The sequence below is a fragment of the Eptesicus fuscus genome, chromosome 5 (genome assembly GCF_027574615.1).
Source record: "Eptesicus fuscus isolate TK198812 chromosome 5, DD_ASM_mEF_20220401, whole genome shotgun sequence".
Taxonomy (NCBI): domain Eukaryota; kingdom Metazoa; phylum Chordata; class Mammalia; order Chiroptera; family Vespertilionidae; genus Eptesicus; species Eptesicus fuscus.
This window is the reverse complement of record NC_072477.1, coordinates 74,702,555-74,714,834: the sequence shown is the minus strand read 5'-3', so window position 1 is coordinate 74,714,834 and position 12,280 is coordinate 74,702,555. Positions and strand designations below refer to the sequence as shown.

General features: G+C 43.4%; 1 protein-coding gene across 1 annotated transcript; it reads left to right on the top strand.

The window, feature by feature from the left end:
* Nucleotides 1–10,364: 10,364 nt before the first annotated feature.
* Nucleotides 10,365–10,886, top strand: LOC129149010 (40S ribosomal protein S18). Its single transcript, XM_054715579.1, has one exon. The coding sequence runs from the start codon at nt 10,393–10,395 to the stop codon at nt 10,849–10,851; it is 459 nt and encodes a 152-aa protein (XP_054571554.1). The 5' UTR covers nt 10,365–10,392; the 3' UTR covers nt 10,852–10,886.
* Nucleotides 10,887–12,280: the final 1,394 nt, after the last annotated feature.

The following is a 12,280-nucleotide window of genomic DNA, read 5'->3' as shown; positions in this document are numbered from 1 at the left end:
TGGCAAGCCATACCAAAGAGATTTTCCTTCACTGAGTATGTCTCTCTCTTCTCCCATAGAACCAAAGTTAGAACACTAAGAAGTTGAGCTTCTGTATCTCATCAGGTGGTGAATCCAAGGAAGGCCTAAGGTTCTATCTTTGGTTCATTTCCTCTGGTCTCCTCAGATGGTGATATTTAAGGCAGGAGACTCTTCATGGCCACAGGGCAATAGGTTCTTCCTGAAAGTTGCCAGTCTCATGGTGTTGGGGAAGAAGAAACTTTCTCTACCCTTCAAAGGTTCTTTCAGGTGGTCTAATAATCAAATTGACATGAGACAGATTAACAAGAGAAAGTAACCAACTTTGATTACCTAGGTATGGGAACCCCACATACATATATGAGAGACTCAGGGACCTTACTTACCTATGAGAGGGAGGGAGGAAGGGAGGAAGGGAGAGAGAGAGAGAGAGAGAGAGAGAGAGAGAGAGAGAGAGAGAGAGTAAATGAGGTATGTTTGGCATTCTGAGGAAAGGATGGGATAAGCTTAGCACCTTGGGACTTCAGAGAGCAGGAAGGTCATTCTCTACAGGATGATAAGTAGAGCAGCTGTTCAGTAATTAGAAGTTTGTGACCCTAGATGGGTCATAAAGAGTCCTTTCTTGTGAAAAGTGTTATTATGGGCAAGGCCTCTAATTTAGATTAAGAGAATGATACACGTTTCCCATGAACTTGCAGGGTCTGGATTGCCATCTGCTCAAAATAATCCAAAGTGGCACATGTTGGGCGGTCTGTTTTGTACTTCTACAACAGCAATAGTCAGGTGTACAGCATAGTGGTTAGACAATCATAAGCTTTGCAAAGTGTTTCCCTGATATTTCCATTCCCCAAATGGTATCATACAGAGTTAATATAATACTAGAGGCCCGATGCATGAAATTTGTGCAAGAATAGGCCTTCGCAGCCACGTTGGCTGCCTGGATCCCTCGCAGTCGCAACAGCTTCCTCGATCCCATGGCTGCAGCCCTGGCTTTGTCTGGAAGGTTGTCTGGAAGGACATCAGGTCTAATTATCATATTATGCTTTTATTATTATAGACTAAAGGCCCAGTGCATAAAATTTGTACATGGGGGGGTGTCCCTCAGCCTGACCTGCATCCTCTTCAATATGGGACCCCTCAGGGGATGTCCAACTGCCAGTTTAGGCCCGATCCCTGCCTCAGCCTGCTGGCCTAATCACCCCTAACCACCTCTGTCTGCCGGCCTGATGCCCTTAACTGCTCCCCTTCCTGCCTGATCACCCATAACCACCTCTGCCTGCTGGCCTGATGCCCCTAACTGCTCCCCTTCCTACCTGATCACCCCCTAGCTGCTCTCCCCTGCTTGCCTGATTGCCCCCTAACTGCTTCCCCCCTGCTGGCCTGTTCACCCCTAATCACCTCTGCCTTGCCCCTGCCACTAAACCACTAGGACTCTGTGTGTGGGGTGGTGTTCAGAATGGTCTTCCTTGGATTGCTCAAGTCTGGAAGTTGGGTCACTTTCCTGAGCTGGTGAGCAGATGATTAGCTCCCTGATTAGCCATCTCCTTTACTCTCCTAATGGTGGCCCTGGAAGGAAAGATGAAAAGAGAGAGGAGTGAAGAAGGGAGTGGTCCCTTGTAGCGGGGAATCCAGCGGCAGGTGGAGAAATAGAGAACACCCTGTGAGAAATGCAGGGAGGGCCTGTGAGATAGCAGCAGGAATCACAGGGACATTTTCGGTGCTGTGTGCAACTGCCCAAATTTTTTCTTAGGTTATGTGAGTGAGTGCCTCAACTTTTCCGAGTTAACACTTAGGATCAAATGATGAGACAAAGGCTGCCTTCACTCCTTGCTCCCCTCCAGTGGCCCATTTTACAGGACACACCCTGCATTTTAAGGTTCCAAGACTCTCTACCTCTCCTCTCTCAACTTGAGTGCCCCAGTTAATTAAATATTTTTTTTAATATTTCATATCAGAGAGGAAGGGAGAGGGAAAGAGCGATAGAAACATCACTGATGAGAGAGAATCATTGATTAACTGACTCCTGCACGTCCCATATTAGGGATGGAGCCCACAACCATGGCATGTGCCTTGACCAGGAATTGAACCCTGAACTCCTGGTTCATAGGTCAACGCTGAGCACCCCAGTTTAAATGTCATCCCTTTGGCAAGACCTTATGAAATCTCTTCCAAACAGACATCAAGAGGAGTGGGTCTTCTGATGGTCTGAGTATCAGACTTAACTGTGAACTCCCTGGCCGGAAGCTATGAATCATTCATTCACTGATCTCATTCCCCCAGTCCAGAGCTCAGTGTTCAGAAAATTCAGGTAGTAGAGTACCTCCTGCATGGATTTACAGAATGTATATCTGGAGTGAGGGCACCTGCATGGAACAAAACTCTAGCAGTGCTGGGAATCGAACCCTCACATCCAAAGGAATTGGGGCTTACATCCTGCATCTGACACCTCTCAGCAACAGTACCAAATTGACAGGAAAAGTTAGGTTATAATTACTAGTTCTATCTTCCTGCCTCCTTTTTAAGTATTGTGCTCTGGATACCCCCTCTCCTTTCCAAATCCTGACTGTAAATATCAACAAAGGTCGGTAAGCTATTCCCTCCCTCCTGTGCTCCACTAGGTCTCAACCTGCATGCAACCACCCAGAAAAGCTCCTCTCACTCCAGGAAAGATCTTCAAAAACAAACTAAACTCCCCTGAAGCAAAGCTCTTGGGGAGTAGAACGGAACAGCTTCCAGAAGGCAGGGGTCGCCTCAGCTTCTGTCTGGCGCCCTCTAAGCGCCCTACGTTTATTTCTTTAAGGAGCGGACCAGTGAAATCCGAGTTAGACTCCTGGAGGTCGGAATGGTGGTGCCATAAAGAAGAACAAAGCTGTCTTTCCCTGATGCCACCTCCTTGCGACTTAAGTTTCTTTGCGAGGTCTTGAGTTTCATACTTTTCGGTTCTGAGGCTGGGAGAAGAGTCTTGGAGTCTCCAGAAGGTGGAGGCCGTGCGTGAAAGAACCAAGAAAGTCTTGTCTCCTAGTTGTCTTTTGCTCCCTTAGACCCAAAGCCCGCACCAATCAATGCTGGCTCCCTCCTCTTGGCCCAGAGCAAACTCTGCAGTCTTCCTCTCCCAGTTCCTGCGACTTTCCAGTTTGATCGGTCCAGAAGCTTTCGGGACCTTTCTTTTGAACATAAATCTCAGGGTCTCCTAGAGAGAGGTCCTATCCCCTGAGTAGCTGTAGGCACAAAAGAGATGATATCAGTCAGGTGATTTGTGAAAATTGCATAGCAATTTGTCCAACTGACAATTGCTTTGGTATGCAACTTATAATATGTTCAAATGGATTTGATAATAGGAATATCCTAATTTAGGCATGAAATAGAGCATGTAGAAGAAAATATTTTATTTTTAAAGTATAAAACATGCATGGCTTGAAACAAGTTAAAGATTAAAAAGTCCTCATCTGCTGAAACTGGTTTGGCTCAGTGGATAGAGCATCGGCCTACAGACTGAAAGGTCTCAGGTTTGATTCTGACCAAGGGCACGTACCTTGGTTGCGGGCACATCCCCAGTAGGGGGTTTGCAGGAGGTGGCTGTTTGGTGTTTCTCTCCCATCCATGTTTCTAACTCTCTATCCCTCTCCCTTCTTCTCTGTAAAAAATCAATAAAATGTATTTTTTTAAATAATAAAAAAAGTCCTCATCCCCTCACCCCATCCATACCACATCCCCTTGCCTAATTAACCATTTTCATTATTTTATTATGCATTTTTCCTGTGATTTTTGTGTGTATATTAACAAATGTTAAATAAATGTTATTTATCTGTGACTTTTTTATGCTATTGTGGACCTTGTGTCTTCCATTCAGGATACCCTGGAAAACTTACCCTTGTCTGTAAATAGACAGCAGAAGGAAAACATTTAAAATAAGGAGACTACTAGCTTGACAAATCAGTTAAATGAATGGATTGTAACATTCCTGAATTATACTTTACCTTTAATCATTGTTTGATATCTTGTTAACATCAGTATTCCCCATCAATAAAAATCCTATTGTGGTAGAAATCACATCAAATATTTAATGATCAATTTGAAAGTAAAATAAATTATAGAAAATGGGGTGATATCTGAAATTTGATTCAAAATAGAGTGGGAGTACAGATCAAATTGGCTTGGGTATGAATTGGCAATTCATTATACTATTCTATTTTTAGTATATTTGAAATTTTTCATAATGAAAAAGCCTCAGAAAAATGTAGTGACAATCAGGTATCTATTTTTAGGAATACATGATTGCTTCTGTACAATTTAATGAACAACAGAATTCTTCCCTAAAGATGGCAACTCTAATTCCACAAAATTAACTATCCAGCCACTGGGGAATGTCAAATACCAGGTGGGCTACTCAAAGTCAGGAAAGTAAAACTATAATGAACTACCAACTCCAAGAGGAATTCAACCCTCTCAGCAATAACCTGCTTTATGATCCAAAAGGAGTTGGGACAATGTAGAAACATATACAAACACACAGAAGGGTAAGTATATACTCACAACATATAGTTGTGAGAACAAAACAGAGTGCCGTTACCAAATATTTAGCTAAAAAAAAAAAAATTGAGGACCATAAAATAGCAGATAGAATTGAATTAGAAACAGAGAAATATGCTAATTTAAATACAAACAGAGGGTCCCTCCTTTCAAGCCCTTAACTCATACATTTTTAACTGACATAATTTTGTATACTTTGAAAAAAAATTCTTAATGACATGATCAGATTAAAATACAGCACTAACAACTACACAATTACTATATATGTGCTAGATTTTGCAACTTGCAATTTTTGAAATTAAAAATAAAGAAATGAAATTTACATTTTAATGTGAAACCTGTACTTGAGTTTGCTGCATAGGTACAATTATGAATCCAACTTCAGTTAAGCATACATAAATCTCATTTTCAACTGAAATGACATGGTTTTTGTCCTTGCTATTTATCCTTTTTAAAGTTGAATAAGCTTGCTCACACATGTAAGAAATTGAGGAGTAAAATAAAATATTCATGAGTTTCCTCTAAATATGAAAAATCCAGAGCTTTCCTAGTGGCTGAGCAGCAAATCTCATTTTGTGTGTACAGTCAAACAGTGGATCAACATGAAGCTCTCAGACTGAACAGAAAATTCAGAGAAAGGGTCCCTCATCCAAACTCTTGATTACAAAGAGGAGGAAAATTGTTTAATTTTTTCTGCAGCTCATCTAGATGGTTTTCAATAAATGATGATATTCTTACTCAATCTCAAGTCCAAGCAGAGGTGGAAACATTTCAAGATTTCTTCACAACATGATTTTTCCAAAAATTCAGTTTCCTTTTAAATTCAAGATTATTATGTGAAATAAAAATATTTTCTCTAGAGCCCCCAGAGTTTTTCAACTGATTCATGGGATAAAAAATATCTGCTAAGTAGGCTCTCTTTCTGCAGCCATCTTCATTTTCTAATCACACAGCAAATTCTGACAATATTTTCTGGAAATTGTTATCACAATTCATCTTTAAATACTTAAAATTCTACTAAGCTACAAGATTTCATTACATAACAGGATATTTATATGCTCTTAGTCCACGGTTTCATACAACTTAAACTTTTTTCTCAAATAAACTGATCTTTTTTTAATTGACAATTTTTTAACATTATCCAGAACATGCTACATTTCTTCTTTACAGCTTCTGACACTAGAACCTCTGTAAATAAGATCCAATGATTGATGATAAATGAACTCCTAGGTCTTGTCCCTCTTGGTTGGTTAGATGAATTTTTATGGAGATAGCGATGGTCTCAAGTATCTTCTCTTCTCCCTCATCTGTAGGGTGAGGCTGTGAGGGAGCTTCAATGCCATGCCCCTACCCTCTCAGTTAGGATGATCAGGTGACCATCGAGCTGTCTGAGCATAAATGGTATAAGTGGGTACCAGGTGGGCACCACAGAATCCAGTCAAGTGGGTTTTCCCCCTTGCTTTCCTATGCAAGCTCTCTCAGAACCAACATAAGCAACCTTTTGCCAACGCCCCCTCCACTTGCCCTCTTACTCACCTTCTGGCCACAGACATTGGCCTTCATCCTCCCTCTGTGAAAAGGGGCACGCTGAGGGGAAATAAGACAACAGGTGACAGACCTGGTACTGGCATCTTAAAAATTGTCCCTCCCCAGATGTGGAGCCACTCCTAAAGCCAGGTGTGTGTGTACGACTTTCTTTAAGGGAGATCTCCAACCACCCCAAGGCATGTTGGGCCTGGGGTACTCCAGTGTCTCAACCTCCCTCACTTCCAAAAAAAGTCATGCATCAGGCCAGTTGCTGTGCACCCTTCTATAGTTTATTTGATAGCATCAAAGGTTCTTCACATCCTTAGGTTGCTAGTTCGACTTCCCTTGAAGAAAGTGCCTGCTACTTTTGCACATTCTCAGTAGCACAGGACAAAGCTAGGAAAATCCTAACTGTGCTGTCACCTTATGAGTGTGTCACCAAGGAACACACCTGCTCCTTCTTCCCTCATGGCACACACACAGAGCCTCCAGCAAAAAAACAGTCCTGGTTGCTCTCCTACCTTATCTGCAGACCCAACCAGCCAGTCCCTGCCTCCTCTCCATTTTTATGTACCCACTGCTTTCCTCTACCAATAATGGACTCAGGCTTTTTTTTGGACATTGTAGAATTTTGTCTTTTCATGCACTGGGCTCTTAAATCAGCCACTATGTTTAGATTTCCCCCCTAACTACGAAGAAATATGCTGTTAGAATTATGAACAGAGGCAGAGATATTCTAAGATTGTACCTCTCATCCTCCATCTTTAAAAACTCTGACACTTATCTCATTCCCTCTATCCACTGCAGAATGAGAACATGTTCCATTGGAGGTCATGTGTTATGACTTATTAAGGGGTCTAATAAATTCTGCATCCTTTTCTCAGCTCATGAACTCATAGTGTTGACTCAAAAGAGCTTCTGGTCCTGGTTGGGTGGTGAAGTTGGTTGGAGTGTTGTCCCTTGCACCAAAGGGTTGAGGGTTCAATTCCCAGTCAGGGACATACATAGGTTGCAGGGTTTGATCCCCTGGTCTGGGTGCATACTGGAATCCACCAATCAATGTTTCTCTCTCACATCAATGCTTCTCTCTCCCCCTACCCCCCAATTGTTCCCCTTTCTCTCTAAAACCGATAAACATATCCTTTGGTGAGGATTAAAGAAAAAAGAGCTTCTGTTCCATAGAATTGGCATTCAAATATGTTTTGTTCACAAACCATATAATAAGCACCTTATCTGCCTCCGTATTGTGCTTGTCCAGGAGTGCAGAGATAAAATATTTTTGTGTCTGTAGGGGACACAGAGATGGAAGGAGACACAATACAATGTGTTGAAATCTGTACTAAAGACAATAGAACATTTCATGCAAATCTAAAACTAAAGCAATCTTGAGACGTTTTAATTCACGAGTAGAGGGCAAGGTAGAAAATATGGGAGGCCTTCAGGAAGAGTCAATACACTGGAGTCAGTTGAGTTTTAGAGCAGGCATAGTAGATCTGTGATCAGGTGAGTGGAGTGGGCACAGAACAACTTTAGAAAATAAACAGAAACCCAAGAGTGCTGATTTTGTGTGTCACTGTATACAGTATCACGAGAGCAAGCATGTCAAACTCAAAGGCTAACATGGGCCAAATAAACAAGGTTTAAGTTTATGTGGGCCACAAAAAACACAAAAGCTTCAATTTTCATAGAAACGTAGGTTTATTTCAATAGAGACATGCTGAATACAAAGGGCTGAAATAAATGAGTAATCATTAACATAAAATAACAGAACATTTTAATAAAAATTAATGTTTTTCTGGGACATTAACTTACCAGGCACTGAATAGCTGCACAAATTAATAAACATAATGCAAATAAACCTATTATTCTTGTTCTCCTAAAGGGAAATATTTTCTGTTGTGCACACCAAACAAGTCAGTCCAAGACGTGGTAATTGGCTGCTAAAATATTCGCTGCTAGTATTAGTGGAGGAAATGGTGCACCTGTGCATAAGGCACGTAAGGGAAATGAATGCAACATGATTATAGTAATCAGTAATTAGCGAACATTGTAGCAAACCCATGCTTGTTATTAATAATCTATATTAATAAAAAGGTATTATGCAAATTGGTTGGGATGCCATCATAGTAACAACCGATCAGCAGGCTGCATGTGCAGCAGGCACGGGTGGGCAGAGACAAGCAGCGTCAGGGACAGGGGCGGAGACTTGCAACATTGGGGATGCAATGGTGGCAGTGGGGACAGGGGTGGGGGAGGCAGGCCTAGTAGAGGGCAGCCTGTACTCCCCACGTGGATGCAGCAGTGGCTGCGAGCACTCCCGATGGCTGCTGCCGCTTGCCCAGGGCTGGCCCGGGGTTCCAGCAAGCCACCAATGGCCAGCCTAGGGCTCCAGCAAGCCTCCAATGGCTGATGCCATTGTGAGGGCCTGAGGCTCAGGCAATGAGGTCCAGGTGAGGCTCAGGCAAGCCGCAGTGGCTGCTATCGCCAAGGCTCAGGCAGCCTCGCAGCCGACAGTGTCAGCAGCAGAGGTGTATCCTTCCCTTGATTGCAGGGTTGCCTCCCACAGAGGAAGCGGGCCTAAGCCATCAGTAGGACCTCCCCTGAGGGCTCCCAGACTGTGAAAAGGGGCAGGCCAAGCTGAGGGACCCCCCTCCAGGGCACGAATTTTGTGCACTGGGCCTCTAGTTATGTATAACAGGATATTGTAAATATTAAGTTATGAAATTTTAATTAAAATGTTTCTTATATATCATTATATTGGCTGGGCTGCAAAAATATTTGACCATGATTTTGACATGCTTGCACTAGTTCAGGACCAACAGGACACAAGTTCAGGACCAACAGGACACAAAGATACACGTTGATGCATGCAATTGTCTCCCATCTTATCATATCCCTGTGGTTTCAATTGCTGTGCACCCGAGAAGCAAAGGGAAGATTTCTCGAGAACCCTTGTGAGTCTTCATAGAGAAGATACCATAGTTTTATCACTTAATATATATATTATTCTACTAGAGTGACAAGCAGAAGAAAAGTTGGCAATGTTTGAGTACTCCCACATCCACCTCCTCTGCATTCATCTCCACTCCCATTGTCATTTCCTCTGCACATACTTTTTGCAGCTTCCTGGCTGGGGTCAACAGACAGATGAAGGCAGAAACGTTGTTGATGCCAAGAGAGAAAAAGTTTACATGTTCAATGAAGAGTTTGCCTTTGCCTCACCGTTGACAGGACAGGGGAACTGAGACGTTTCCATTGAAGATCTATTCAAATTCTGAAGGCTTCTTGATACTCTCAGGCATGATCTGTGGAGACCGTGGGTCAGGTATAGACTTCAGCCGGATCTGAGGCCTCATGAATCAGCAAAGTATATTTGAGAACAACTAGTGAAAGCGAGAGCAATGCCAAACAGTTGGAAAAATAGAGGGCAGGATACAGAGCGCTCAGGCAGAGCTGCTTCCTTCAAGGAGCAGGCCGATTTACATGCCTGCAGGTTTAAGGTCAATAAGGCTCACATTGGATGTGACTAGGACAAGATCAAATACTGCGTGTGTTTTAAGACTGAAGGAAAGCAGAAAGAGAACACAACCTTGAAGGAATACCTGTATCAGCAACTTCAGAGCTCAGAGCGCTTTGGCTTGTGGATCTTGGAGGAGCTAAGAGAGCCTGGGGTTGAGCTCCTGGAGAAAGCAGCACCAGAGTTCCCAGAGAAACCTCCCCTGGCAGGACCAGTGGATGCCATTAAAAGTAATAAGTGCAGAAGCTCTGTTGGGTGATTGTTGATATGTGTACTTTCTGGTTCAGGATGCCTTGAGACTTGGGGGTTTAAACCCCTGGACATTTTGCAAAAATCCTTCTGGGTCAAATAAACAAATCCCATCACCATTATCCTCTCTGCACAGAAGTCCAAGTTGCCATCTGAATCATTCCTTAGAGGCCCTTCACACTTGTACCCTCTGGAGAAGACACCTCTGGGGGAATGCTGAGTGACTGAGGAGCCTGCAGTGCTGTGCAAACAGCTCTTCCACTCCTTCAGGGCTGAAAATCATTTCCTCGGTCATTTCACCAAGTGAGAGCAATAAGCAAGAAACAGAGGGAAAGCGGCACCAGGTGAAGACTGTTGACAAGGGACGGTTACTACAATTAAAGGCCCTTATGGAGGACACCAGCCATTCAGTGGTGACCGTGGCCTGGAGCTCCCAGAGTTCGGCCTCTCCTGGACCTTTGCTGACACTGTCGGAATTCTTCAGAGCTACAGTTTCTTTGAAAAATGCTTTTTTTCGCTTTTCCACTGGAGGCCTGCACGCCGCTGCCGCCATGTCTCTAGTGATTCCTGAGAAGTTCCAGCACATTTTGCGAGTACTCAACACCAATATCGATGGGCGGCGGAAAATAGCCTTTGCCATCACTGCAATTAAGGGTGTAGGGCGAAGATATGCTCACGTGGTGTTGAGGAAAGCAGACATCGACCTCACCAAGAGGGCAGGAGAGCTCACTGAGGACGAGGTGGAACGTGTGATCACCATTATGCAGAACCCACGCCAGTACAAGATTCCAGACTGGTTCTTGAACAGACAGAAGGATGTGAAAGACGGGAAATACAGCCAGGTCCTGGCCAACGGTCTGGACAACAAGCTTCGTGAAGACCTGGAGCGGCTGAAGAAGATTCGGGCCCACAGAGGGCTGCGCCACTTCTGGGGTCTTCGTGTTCGAGGCCAGCACACCAAGACCACAGGCCGCCGGGGTCGCACTGTGGGTGTGTCCAAGAAGAAATGAGTCTAGGCCTCTCCTGTTAATAAATAGTTTATACACCTAAAAAAAAAAAAAAAAAAAAAGAAAAATGCTTTTTTTCAACAACTTAAGTGGTTGATGATTGAAGGGGCAGTGGTGTCTATAGCAAAATGAAGGCCTTCCAAGCATCTTTTCTAAAAATGTTCCTGTCGGTGGTAAACAAAAATTTTCCTGAAATCTGCAGTATGCACCCTTTGATAGCTCAGCTGGTACAGCAGGGGACTGTAGTTTGGTTTCTCTAAAACTGCCTAGGTCACTGGTTCCACTCTCACCCAAAGATAGTGCACAGATTTGTTACTTAGCACATGGAGCTACTTCTAAGTTGTGTTTTTTAATTGGAGCCAGAAAACAACTGAAGCCACTCAGCCTGTTCCCAAATTTTTGCTAGTTCCCCACAGTGTGAAAAAATGGGTTGGGGCTGGAAGCCCAGAGCACTGTGGACCAGGCGAGAATTGACTAAAGCTCTAGGGCTGGAGTTGGAGAGGACTGGCTCAGTATAACAGAATGTGTACACCACCAGGTGAGAAGTGGAAGAGGGGAGAATCTGGAAAGAGGACCTGGTATAGATGCTGCCATTCATGAAGACAGGGGGGCGTGTTAGAGCAGCAGGTTTGTGGGAATGATGGGGCATTCACCTTGAGACAAGTTGAATTTGCAGTGACAGGAACCAGCCGGTGAGATGTCCACAGAGCTTGATTATGTGGGCCTGGAATTCATGTTGGGAAATTGGGACCAGTCCAAATATGGAGGTTTGCAAGTTATCAGCTTGTGGGGGTGAAAAATGAATAGGGTTATATATATTTGCTATATTTAGCAAATAAGGATACAGGACACCCAGTTAAATGTGAATTTCAGGTCAATATTTCATGGGAATTATTTATATTAAAAATTTATTGATTGTTCATCTGAAATTCAACAGGGCATCTGAAAACTTAAGGCAGGATTGGTTGTATTTTAACCTAGCAGGGAGTGAGATTTTTCCAGAAGGAACATGTAGAGAATGAAAAGACAAAGCCCAGGGAAATAACCAATAAAGAAAAGGAAGAGGCACAGAAGTCTGTGGAAGGATTAGAGAAGTGTCCCAACAGTCACAAATTCCAAGGACCAAAAAGAGTCTCTGAGCATTGAGGGTCCTCAGAAACTGACCAGAACTTTCCTCAGAGATTTTACTGCAGGTACTGGACTGTGGTGGCTTTGAGGGAGCTTGGCTATGAAGAAGAGAACCCAGGGCATCTCTTTTGACATCCTCAAATATTTGACATCCTCAAATATTTTGAATTCCACACTGTTCAGAGTTCTGCAACAAAGCAGGTCTCATATCGAGGAGAATGAACCTTGAGTCTGACTTCTCTAGTCAGCTCAGACCTGTCAGCAGAAACAAAAGGTTCAGTAGAAGCCCTAGTAAGAACATTGG

Coding starts and splice junctions, on each gene's coding strand:
- LOC129149010 (XM_054715579.1), top strand. CDS start 10,393: ATGTCTCTAGTGATTCCTGAGAAGTTCCAGCACATTTTGCGAGTACTC.